The sequence below is a fragment of the Eumetopias jubatus genome, unplaced genomic scaffold (genome assembly GCF_037043125.1).
Source record: "Eumetopias jubatus isolate StellerSeaLion01/CBP00866 unplaced genomic scaffold, mEumJub1_p1.0 scaffold_10, whole genome shotgun sequence".
Taxonomy (NCBI): domain Eukaryota; kingdom Metazoa; phylum Chordata; class Mammalia; order Carnivora; family Otariidae; genus Eumetopias; species Eumetopias jubatus.
In genome coordinates, this window is record NW_028274816.1 from 14,169,104 (window position 1) to 14,181,552 (window position 12,449).

The 12,449-nt window shown below is 43.5% G+C and overlaps 1 protein-coding gene across 1 annotated transcript in view; it reads right to left on the reverse strand.

Moving 5' to 3' along the window:
• Positions 1 to 12,449, reverse strand: part of GOT2 (glutamic-oxaloacetic transaminase 2) — a 28,105-nt gene that overhangs the window by 1,600 nt on the left and 14,056 nt on the right. The window contains exons 3-9 of the mRNA XM_028095021.2: positions 10,765 to 10,893; positions 8,191 to 8,250; positions 7,527 to 7,688; positions 7,188 to 7,292; positions 5,323 to 5,473; positions 4,475 to 4,640; positions 194 to 344 (exon numbers count right to left, since the gene is read on the reverse strand). Of these exons, the coding sequence (XP_027950822.1) occupies positions 194 to 344; positions 4,475 to 4,640; positions 5,323 to 5,473; positions 7,188 to 7,292; positions 7,527 to 7,688; positions 8,191 to 8,250; positions 10,765 to 10,893 (924 nt within the window). The remainder of the gene's footprint in view (positions 1 to 193; positions 345 to 4,474; positions 4,641 to 5,322; positions 5,474 to 7,187; positions 7,293 to 7,526; positions 7,689 to 8,190; positions 8,251 to 10,764; positions 10,894 to 12,449) is intronic.

Consider the following 12,449-nt stretch of genomic DNA (forward strand, 5'->3'; position numbering starts at 1 on the left):
CAACCTCATGGGGGACACAGACAGGGAAACAACTAATAACAAAAACAAAATGAATGCTACCCTCTTTCTTTCCCTAACAGGGCTCCAAAATGACTGTTTAAGGGTAGTCTGAATAGGTAGGGGATCTGTGAGGAATTCTAGTTTACGAGGACTGATCATTTGGTCAGCTGAGGAGAAATCGGAGCCCACTCACCTGCTCAGGTGTCAGTCCTGTGAAACAGAACATGCCAATCTGGTCAGTGATGTGCTGCCAGTTGTGGGAGGAGCCCTCCTTCTTGAGGTTGGAGACCAGCTGAGTTCGCATGCTAATGATGCGGTCGGCCATGCCTTTTACTTCCTGCAACCTGTAAAACAAAAAACAGTGAAAAACAGCCCCCAGGATGCAGCTCAATTCTGGACAAGCACCACAGATAAGCTGCAGCTCACAGCAATTTTACCTTCCTTGAGTATTCCCTTAGTGTGCCTTAATTCTCTGTCCTAGCCCAAGTCAGATGCTGTCACTGGTTCAGGAAGTAAAAAGCTATTTTACAGCATTGTTTTCTATCAGAATGCTATTTTGATTAGGCACCTAATGATTAACGTAACGGAGTTATTAAGAAAGATGAGGGGGCACCTGGGTGGCTCAGTTGGTTAAGCATCCGATTCTTCATTTCAGCTCAGGTCATGATCTTGGGGTTGTGGGATCGAGCCCTGTGTCGGGCTCTGTGCTCAGCATGGAGACCACTTGGGATTCTCCCTCTCCCTCTGCCCTACCTCGACCCCATGCTCTCCCTCTCTCAAATAAATGAATAAATTAAAAAAAAAAGATGGATGAATGATTCAAATCTAGGAAGTCTAAGGCTCTCCATCCTTTATGCAGGGAGCAAAAGTTGTGTTTTATTTTTAAAATATTTTATTTTATTTGAGAGAGGGGGAGAGAGAGCAAGCATGAGTGGGGGAAGGAGCCCCGAAGTGGGGCTCAATCCGGGGAGCCCAGGATCATGACCTGAGCCGAAGGCAGACACTTAACCAACTGAGCCACCCAAGCGCCCCAAAAGCTGTGTTTTAAATAGTAAACTATGACCTTATTTTTAACATGGAAGGAATACACATTCCTGCTTTTGCAGTTAAGACAGTGCATTGGGAACCTATGATGTGCCAAGCCATGTGCTAGGAGGTGAGAAGGGAGGGTTCAGACATGGTCCTTGCCTTTAAATCTTACAACTGACACTAGGAACAAACCTGTGAACCACGAACTATGGAATAAGGCAGGACAATGTAAGAACCAACAGAACAGTGCTGTGTTGAAAGCCCCAGGAAGAGAGGGTCAGTTCTATCTGGTGGCTGAAGGCAGTCCTCTGATACACGACTCACTCGATTCTGGACATAATCATTGTCTTCCTTAGAATCTCCTCTTCCCAGGGGCGCCTGGGTGGCTCAGTCGTTAAGTGTCTGCCTTCGGCTCAGGTCACGATCCCAGAGTCCTGGGATTGAGCCCCACATTGGGCTCCCTGCTCAGCGGGAAGCCTGCTTCTCCCTCTCCCACTCCCCCTGCTTGTGTTCCCTCTCTCGCTGTCAGATAAATAAATAAAATCTTAAAAAAAAAAAAAAAAGACTCTCCTCTTCCCATTCTGTACCTATGGCTCTAGGGAAAATTCTTGCCCAACTAGACGAATGTAAAAACACTTATAGTTTACCTGCCTGTTCTAATGTGTTCATGTTCTTAAACCATCTGTGATGTCATACACAGTTACAATGGGTCACAATTGGCAATTAGAAGTCAAACATAATTAGTCATTTTTATTTGACTCAAGTACACATTTAAAATTGGGCACTTGCACATAAAAACATGGATTTGTCCTTTCTGGAAAAAACTGGCAACACTTCACTAGCAGTGTGATTCCTGGCTGGAGCTAGAGCTCCTGACCCCTTTAGGGATGACATTTGATTTTAAATTTCCTATGGTCCCGGGGCACCTGGGTGGCTCAGTCGTTAAGCGTCTGCCTTTGGCTCAGGTCATGATCCCAGGGTCCTAGGATTGAGCCCCGTCATCGGCTCCCTCCTCACCGGGAAGCCTGCTTCTCCCTTTGCCACACCTCTGCTTGTGTTCACTCTCTCGCTGTCTGTCAAATAAATAAATAAAATCTTAAAAAAAAAAAATTTCCTATGGTCCCATCTGTTCAGCTCCATTTACTTTCAAGCTGGGGTCCTAAAAGCATGGAGGCTATGACCACAGCTAGTTGCCAGGGCAACTCCAGCAAAGCCCTTCTGCGCTCTTTGGTGCCCATAGAATGAAATTCTGACTTCTCAAGATATTGGTGAAGGTGCTTCATCATCTGCTCCAACTTCCCAGCTTTGCTGCCTTCTCTAACCTCCTCCCACTCAGAGTCGAGGCCACAAGAACTATCTGGGACTTTCGAAGCACGTCCTAGAGAAGGCACATCGTGTCCCTGTGCCTGTCCTCATGCACAGCTCTGTCCGGTTCTCCTTTACTCTTCATTCTCTTTGGGGGAAAGGCATTCTCTCTTCAAGGCACAGCTCACAGGCTGCTGTCTTCATTATACCGTCCTTTATTTCCCACTAGAATCAACAGCCCTTCCTTTGGTCCACCTTTATTGTCTCTTGTGTCAATGTCATACGGGTACCTTTCTCACCGGATTATAAACTCTCCACCAGTAGAAATGCCTCATTCATCTAGCACAGTACCTCTGCTATCTTTGTATACGACAGACTTCAAAGGTGTACTGAAGTGCACACATTAAAAAAATATCTTGGTAACCATTGGGAAATATAAAAAAACCACTTACAAATAGGAAGTAAAATAAATAAATAAAAAGCTTAGTATAATGCTAAGAGATAAAAACAAAACCAGACCTACAACATACATATATAGGAATAAAGTATATAGTATGTTACCATGATGGAAAATAGTAAACAAAGACAAAAGGTGGGTTATAATGACTGGATTTACAGTTAATTTTTTCCCCTCTCCCAAACTTTCTGAAATGTACTTACACATTAATTTTATAACGGGAAAAATTATAAATTAAAAAGTAGTCAGTTTTTTGGTAAGCCTTGCATGGATATATTTAACTAAAAAGAACTACCATGAACTAGACTTACTTCAATGTTTCACAGGAGTAATTTAAGGTAGAAAGAATAGCAGTCGTGTGATAAGTTGGGGGGGTGCTGTAGATAAAGTTCCTTGCAAACAACAGACAACAGATTTAGCTTTTCTCCCTGAGAAGCTACTCAGGGATCTAGCCTCTCAATTAACCAGCTACAAAGATAAACTCTTGTCTGACAAATCACATTGTTCATGGGCATCTTGGCTTTTTAGTAACTCTGAACTGTATAGAGCAGGGGTTGGCAAACTTTTCATTTTTAAATTTTTATTTAAAAACTTTTTTTTAAGTTCCAGTACAGTTAACATGGCAAACTTTTTATAAAGGGCTAAATTATAAATGTGTTAGGTTTTGCAGGGCATTTGCTCTCTGTCACAACTACTAGTATCTGCCGTATGGCACAAAAGTAGCCACAACATAATTCATCAAAAATGGGTGTGGCTGTGTCCCAATAAAACTTTATAAGAATAGGGGGCAGACTAGGTTTGACCCATAGAACAGTTTGCCAATCTCTGATCTAGAGCAAGTTTTCTAAATTGTGCGGCATGACCCGTTAATAGCTCATATACTCAAGGTAGTTGGATGCAACTGACATTTAGAAAATATGAGAATACATGAAGCCTAAGTATTGAGTTTTTGACAATAGTTTCAGTTGCATATATGTTTATAGATAATGTGTGTTCAGGGTCATGATACAAAATATCTGTCTTTGTGGACTATGGTCAAAGAGCCTGAGTAACACTAAGAGCACAGGTGCCAAGAGATTCAGATGGTAAGGCTAATAAAAATAAAAAATAAGCAGGAATAGTGATTCAGTGGTAGCTATTATTGGGATAAGTACCAAAAATATGATGTTCTTAAAAAAGTTTTCCTATGTAAGTTACTTCAATTTGAACCTCAGTTGAGGAGAGGGGAGGTTTTACTTAGCTGGAGATAATGGAATAAAAACCCCCTGCATTTCTTTTTTTTCTTTTTTTTTTTTTAAATTTTTATTTATTTGACAGAGATAGAGAGACAGCGAGAAAGGGAACACAAGCAGGGGGAGTGGGAGAGGGAGAAACAGGCTTCCCGCTGAGCAGGGAGCCCGATGCGGGGCTCGATCCCAGGACCCTGGGATCATGACCTGAGCCGAAGGCAGACGCTTAACGACTGAGCCACCCAGGCGCCCCAAAACCCCCTGCATTTCTGAATTATGTTCGTCTCCAAGTATTTGAAAGGGCTACCAAAATGCACATTCCTCTCTCCCCTCCTCCCCTTCCACATATGGAAGCTGGGTGATACTGTATGTCACTACTTGCCGATTATAAACAAGCTCAGAAAGATCGGTGGCGGGAAAGGCAGATGGCTGGGGAGCTGCAATGCGCTTTTACCATTGTTTTCGCAGGTCAGGGCTGGTTAGGATGGTCGAGGCAATCCGGGCCCCATTGACTGGAGGGTTGGAATACATGGGACGGATCAAGATCTTCAACTGTGACTCCACCCTTTTGGCTTCATCAGCATCTTTGCAGACCACAGTGAAGGCTCCCACACGCTCACCTGGAAAGACACACACGGATCTCGTCTTCCAGTTTTCCAATCTAACATGCTAAAGCAAATCATGATTCAATTTGCTAGATATTATGTTCCCATCAGAAGTGCCACAAAAGGGGGTGCCTGGGTGGCTGTCGTTAAGCGTCTGTCTTCAGCTCAGGTCATGATCCCAGGGTCCTGGGATTGAGCCCTGCATCGGGCTCCCTGCTTGGCAGGAAGCCTGCTTCTCCCTCCCCCTCTCCCTCTGCTTGTGTTCCCTCTCTTGCTGTGTCTCTGTCAAATAAATAAATTAAAAATCTTAAAAAAAAAAAAAGTGCCACAAAAATATGTTACAAATTAAAAGCTTTCAACAACCAGTATGGTTAATCTAGAAACAGGAAGTTCGAGGACTCAAAGGTCTTTTTTTTTTTATTATATCCATCTTCTTGGGATTGTGGAGCAGTCACTTCTTGTTTAGAGAAGCAGTCATTAGTTTTCCCTGTTGGAGGAGTTCAGAGACATGAAAGATGTGACTGAGATCAGTAAAATCCATGTTACCTGTCTTTTTTCTCTGGGTAACACACACACACACACACACACACACAGCATACACCCCACCCTCCCAATTGGTATCTCTGTGGCATCCTCTTCCAGAACTTCTTCAATCTTATTAGCACACACACATCATGCACTGGGTCCTTTAGCTTACCGTATAAGCCCATGTTCTTGGCATAGGATTGGCAGAGGCAAACATTAATGCCCTGTTCGATGAAGTGGCGTACAGCCCAGGCATCCTTGTTACCATCACCACTGGCAAAGCCTTGGTAGGCCATGTCAAAGAATGCAAAGAGATTGTTTTTCTGGGAAGGAAAAGAGAAGAGGAAAGCTTTAGGCAGTCCCTCTCCAGAAGCCCTACATGCTTGCCTGTGCTTATTGGGACCATGTCTGCCTCACATAGAGTCAACAGTTTTCTCCCCTGGTGGCAATTTGGAGAGGTTTAATTTTCCTTGAGTTAAGACATCATCATATATATTTTTTTACTTTGGTGCATATGGTCCCGCAAGAAGAAAAGATACTCTTTTTTTTTTTTTTAAAGATTTTATTTATTTATTTGACAGAGACAGACACAACGAGAGAGGGAACACAAGCAGGGGGAGTGGGAGAGGGAGAAGCAGGCTTCCCACGGAGCAGGGAGCCAGATGTGGGGCTCGATCCCAGGACCCTGGGATCATGACCTGAGCCGAAGGCAGATGCTTAACGAATGAGCCACGCAGGTGCCCCGAAAAGATACTCTTAATTTCAATCTTCCCAGAAAGCTGCTTGATCAAACAAGAAGCTCTTTTCAGGCCCAAAGGAGTCTGGGTAATTACTCTGGTCCAGTCAACACAGGACCAACATCAGTCTTTTCTGGGGCTAATGTAACTCTGGCAGTCTCATACCCAGGACTCATGAGAACGATCTTGTCTTCAAAGTGCTCTCTGAATGCTCTTTCTCTTTTTTTCCCCTCTGTTTTATTGTTTGCACCTTAGGTTTGATAGAATGTAAAGAAAGGGAAATCAAAAGAAGTGAAAATGGGGGTACAAGGCAACAGGAATATTTTCCTCTGTTGGAATTTTTTTTTTTTTAAGTAAACTCTACCTCCAACGTGGGGCTTGAACTCCTAACCCTGAGATCATGAGTCACATGCTTTACTGAGTCAGACAGGTGCTCCTGCTCCCTTGAAATTTTGACTAATGCCTTCTCTGACAGCTGACCCTGTGAATGATAATGGCCATGCTAAGGAAATAGGCCAGGACAGGAGACATGACAAAGTGTATAAAGGACGAAAAAGTAATCCTGGCCAGGTGCCAATAAGAGACATCCTGGGGCCAGTGGATGCCCACTGTACAGGCTAGCCAATGCCAAGATTCCTCAGAATCTTGGACCAAGGACCAAGGACCTATATCCAGGCTGAAGAACAGAAATTATTTTCAAGCTGCTCATGTACCATCACTTAAGAACTGCTAATTATGCAGGGCGCCTGGGCAGCTCAGTCAGTTAAGCGACTGACTCTTGATTTTGGCTCTAGTTGTGATGTTGGGGTTGTGGGATTGAGCCCCGTGTTGGGTTCTGCGCTCAGCAGAGTCCGCTTGAGACTCTTTCCCTTCCTCTGCCTCTCCCCTCACTTGTATGCATGTGCGTGTGCTTCCCCCTCAAACAAAAATCTTTTTTTTTTTTTTAAGATTTTATATTTTTACTCATGAGAGACAGAGAGAGAGAGACAGAGGCAGAGGGAGAACCAGGCTCCCAAGAAGCAGGGAGCCCGATGTGGGACTCGATCCCAGGACTCTGGGATCATGACCTGAGCCGAAGGCAGACGCCCAACCATCTAAGCCACCCAGGCGCCCTAAACAAAAATCTTAAAAAACAAAACAATCCCAAACTGCTAATTACGCAAATAAGCAGCTCTTTCCTGACAACTTAACAATATGGGCTCAAGGGTAATTAATTCTCATTGTTAAGACCTTGCCCAGTTTAAGCATCTATGGCCAGTTACTGAACACAAACTGTCGCCAGTCAGCTCACTCTCCTTACCTTCACCACTGTTGCTATTTCCTTCCACTGCTCAGGACGGGGGTCTACTCCCGTGGGATTGTGGGCACAGGCATGCAGGAGAAGAACGCTTTGCTGTGGCATTTTCTAAAAAGATACAACCAAAAGATAGATGACTTTGCAGCTCTGAAGGTGATAACTTACCTGAAATGCCACAGCCTCACTATTTTGGGTCGGTAACAAAGATAACCTGAGATCTGGGAATTAGTTCATCCCCAGTATTTTAAGTCAGATATTGCGGCCCAGCTGGGAGGTATCACATCTCCACAAAGACGTTTGTTTCTTGTTCCTTCGCCCCCTTAACCTGAAGGTCACACTCACCGAAATGTCCTCCACAGCACCTGTGAAGTCAAAGCCACACGTCTTGGGCTCGTAGTAGCGATAACCATGCAGCTGCATACCGGCATCCCTGAAGATTGGTGTGTGATTTCCCCAGGACGGTTTGGGCAGAAAGACATCTCGGCTGAACTTAAAGAATCTTTGCTAAAAAATGGGATGAAAGGGAATGGAAAAGTGAAGAAGGAAGAGGGGGGGAAAGAGCTGATATATTTTACTGAGGAAGACATTTTCCTTTATTGAAACTCAGCTTATCTTTATGAGAGATAGTAACGACGCAGCAGCAAGGCTGCGTGAGTTGGAATCTAAGCTCTGACAGGTAAATTCGCTGCGTAGCCAAGGACCTGTCTGGGCCTCACTTTCTTCATTTGTAAAATGGCGGTAAGTGAAAGAATTAAATGAGTTAAAGCAAAAGCTGGTAGTAACAGGTGCTCAATAAATTAGATTTATTATTATTATCATTCTATCTTCCTTGTAATTTCTTCTAAGTATTTTCATTTTTCTTACCCCCAACTCCATTTATCAGAGAACAGGAACTCTTCCAACTTTGTGGAGAGAAGTCAGCAAACACACATGCAATAGGAAACCCCACCATCCTCAACTTACAGACTGACTTACATCTTCTTCCTGAAGGAGTTTCCAGACTCACCAGAAAACTGGCTCCAATCCTCAAGGCCCCAGTTCCAGAAATGGTCTGCACGGTGACATACTGCAGGAGAGACAGCACGGTCAGTGAGGTGGGACACTCTCTGCAGGCCCATGATGAACAGAACTGAGGCCAAGCCCACAGAGGCACTGCTCTGTACAGTCAGACCCCTTCCTTCTTCAGAAGCTGAAGACAACCTTCCAAATGGTATTTGGAAACGAGAGAACAGCACTATTGTTTCATTTCCATATTTGCTAAGAGACAGACTGACTCTCTTCGTGAGTTCTCAAAAGAGCCATCTCTTCAGTTTCCCACACCTTTGCTGACAGAGAAGCTAACTCCTCATGGCTTGTTATCAGTATCATACCATATTGTAGGAGGAACATTCAGGACACAACCTCTTCCCCCACATGAGAAAGAGCTGATTTATACAGAGAAAAAAAGACACTAAGAACAGTCACTACATTAAAATATTAGTCTAGAATTATACAAAATTGAATGAGTCTCTGAACATCAAAGCTCCTTGAAAAGCAAGTCAACTTATTATTATTAGAATAATAAGGATCGCTACATTTTAAAGGCTCAGAAGTTCCATTCTGCGAGTTTCCATAGTCTGAAAACATTATCTTTTGGGTAAAAGGAAGGTGCCTAAGGTAAATCTGTTTCTTCGAATCAGTCAACTTTAAGGAATAAGAAACCACAGATTTTTTTTAAGGCACCATAGATATTTAAGGTTCTCTGAAACATAAACCTATTTTTTGCCCTGAAGGGCAGTAGAAGAAATGGGGAGAACCTAACGAACTCTTTACCAAAGTTTGTCCCTGCAAACTTTGCTGTGACAGAAATAAAAACCTAACTGTGGGGGCACCAGGCTGGCTCGGTAGAGCATGGGGCTCTTAATCTGAGGTTGTGAGTTCGGGCCCCACGTTGGGTGAAGAGATTACTTAAAAAAACAAAACAAAAACCAAACAAACCTAATTGTGGATCTGATAATACTAATAATTCACAAAGGCACAGCAATTTATGAACAAGCTGATGTTATTTTAGCTAGACAGAGGTAAGCAAAAATTACAGAAAAATATGGAAGCTTCCATGAGGGGTTAACAGGTGGTTGATTGCTCGGACAACAATCATACCATGGATCAGGATCACTACTGTCTCACCCTGCGGTGGCGGTTGTATGCTCTTCTCTTGAGTTAATGAACTAACGTGGACTTAGACCAGCCTTACCAATAAACTGTATTTATTCTGGTCTTGGGGGAGGAAGGGGAGAAATGTTGGCTTAGTTCTGCTACTTTGTATGTTTTTCTCCAGACTTACCCAGAAAAATAGATGTTTAAACATACAAATGTATCCATTAATAAACATATTTGTTTCAAAGGACAGTAAACCATAGTGCCCGAGGCCACATGTCACCGGGCTGCTCCGTGGCCTGGAAGCATCCTGCCCGCCCAGCGCTACTCCTCTTCGACTCTGAGTGTGGAGCCTCTGCATTCTCTGTGAGTGCACACACCATCTACTTGTGCAAAGTCTGTGTCCAGTGCCATCTTTCTTCTACAATAAGAGGGCCCCCAGGGAGATGGAAGGAGGAGACACTAGGAGACGGGGTGCTTCTCCCTCGTGGCTGCACGATGCTCTCTGGACCTGAGAGACGAGGGAGGCAGCAAGAAGGGAGCACGGTCTGTTCTCTTTTAATGTGCAAACTGGCCGTGAAGGGGCAGCAGAGGAGTGCCAGACTGGTCCTGGCCCCAAGAGCCCTGCCTATGTCCTTCCTCCATCTAAGCTGGAAGCCGAGAACATGAGGGTAGCCGCTAATTATAGGCCTAAAACTGGGCATAGTTTGGCATTTCTTCTTCTTCTTTTTTCTAAAGATCTATTTATTCATTTGAGAGAGACAGGGAGAGCACGAGTAGGAGGAAGAGGCAGAGGGGAGGGAGAAGCAGGCTTCCCGCTGAGCAGGGAGCCCGACGCGGGGCTCGATCCCAGGACCCCAGGACCACGCCTCAAGCCGAAGGCAGACACCCAACCGACTGAGCCACCCAGGCGCTCCTAGTTTGGCATTTCTAAAGCATATTCAGTATAAAATGAACATAAGCACACAGGGCAGTGTCAACTCTTCAGTCAAATTACTATTCCATTTTCAGGATTACTGCTACATTTTTGCAATGGGTGTTACATGAAATCCTTTATTTAATAAGTGCAGCTTACTTTCTAAAGAAGAGATATTAGAAATAGTGCAGTCACCTCAAAATAATCATCACACACAAAGTGACGTGTCTTTATTTATTTAAATTATTTCAAATTTGTTTAAACTGCTAAATTTTATTTTATTTTATTAAAGATTTTATTTATTTATTTATTTGGGAAAGAAAATGAGAGACAGAGAGCACGAGAGGGAAGAGGGTCAGAGGGAAAAGCAGACTCCCCGCTGAACAGGGAGCCCGATGTGGGACTCGATCCCAGGACTCCGGGATCATGACCCGAGCCGAAGGCAGTCGTTCAACCAACTGAGCCACCCAGGCACCCTAAACTGTTAAATTTTAAAAACAGACTCTGTATGGAGCATGCTCTGCTTACCCGGCTACTTTTCAACACTTCGTTGTCCTCACCCAGGGCTAGCTCTGCAGATGCCTTACAAAAGTCAGCAAGTCCTGCGATGGGCAGGTACTCTTTGTCCAAATTTTTTGCAGCAATCTGGGCCTCTGCCTAGACAAGAGAAAAGGTATCTGTTTAGTTTCTTTTCCTCACCTGGAATTACTATGATTAGTATTTAATGTTTTATAAATTCAGTTTATATATTAAACACAAAGGAAGTAAAGCCTCGTTTTTATTTGGAAATACTGTCCAAGAAAAAGGGTTAGTGCTACACCTGAAACTAATATGACACTGTATGTTAACTGGAATTTAAATAAAAACGTGAACATACCAAAAAAAAAAAAAAGAAACCTACAGTAAAAAAGTTGGTATTTTATACCATAGAACAGAAATATTTGAATTTTTAAAATTATTTTATTGTTTTTTTACAGTTAGGTTTTATATGGATGGGCACACAATGTTTTCTTGGTTAATATTTAACATACGGCATTCTTGGAATGCACAGGAACAAGGTTTACAAACAACACTTAAAAGAGATATAAGATGATAAAATAAAACTGAATACATAAAAAAGTATTTTTTTTTTTTTAAGATTTTGTTTATTTATTTGAGAGAGAGAGAATGAGAGACAGAGAGCACGAGAGGGAAGAGGGTCAGAGGGAGAAGCAGACTCCCCGCTGAGCAGGGAGCCCAATGTGGGACTCGATCCCGGGACTCCAGGATCATGAGCTGAGCCGAAGGTAGTCGCTTAACCAACTGAGCCACCCAGGCGCCCCCATAAAAAAGTATTTCAAGGTATAATGCCAGTCTAAGAACTTCAAAGAGTTCATAGTAGCAGCCACATCTCTTCGTGCTTTGGAGACAGAGGTGAGACTGTCCCTTACTAGCCGTGTGACCCTGAGCAACTTAGTAACCTTCCTGAGCCCCCGTTTCTTCAACTGCTGAATGGGGAACAACAGTTGCTAGAACTCTTACGACTAGCTGAAGACCTGAAGGAGGAATGTACAGAAGCGTGTGGTGGTATTCCAGGTTACAAAATAGCTAATACTTGCTGAATACTTTAAACTGACTGAGACCAAAGCAATCCCTGCATGACCTGAGACCCAGCAGCCAGCAGTTTTCAATAAGTCTTCTCATCACAATGGTTTCTCGAGCCCTTTTTTTCTACTCAGAGAGTTCTAGAGATGACCCTTAACCCACACTCCCACTTCTTTCAGGGGTTCATTCAGCCCATGTTCTTACTTCAGTGGCTCATGAGGCCTGAGCCAGCGGGCTGCAGGGTGATGCAGCTCAGATGATTCCAGAGTGCCGTACCCTCACCTGGAAGTACTCCTCTGTAACTTGCACTCACTGTGCCCAGTTCTGCTTTATGGAGGAATGAAGCATCACCACCCCACTTTTGGAAGTGACAAAGAAGCATTCATATATCAACAGAGGAGGTGCACATGGAAAGGAAACACATTCGTTCTTTTAAAAAACTGTCCTAAGGGGATTAACTATTTGAAGTTATAGTGATAACCAACAGAAAGACTAGTAATAAAAATACAACAAAAAAAAAGCGAATTATTCTATAGTTCAGTACGAAGAAGGGACAGAACATGCCTGTGTAGGAGAGCTTATTAAGGCAATCAACATGAGAGAAATGGAAAATAATGGCAGTAACCCTC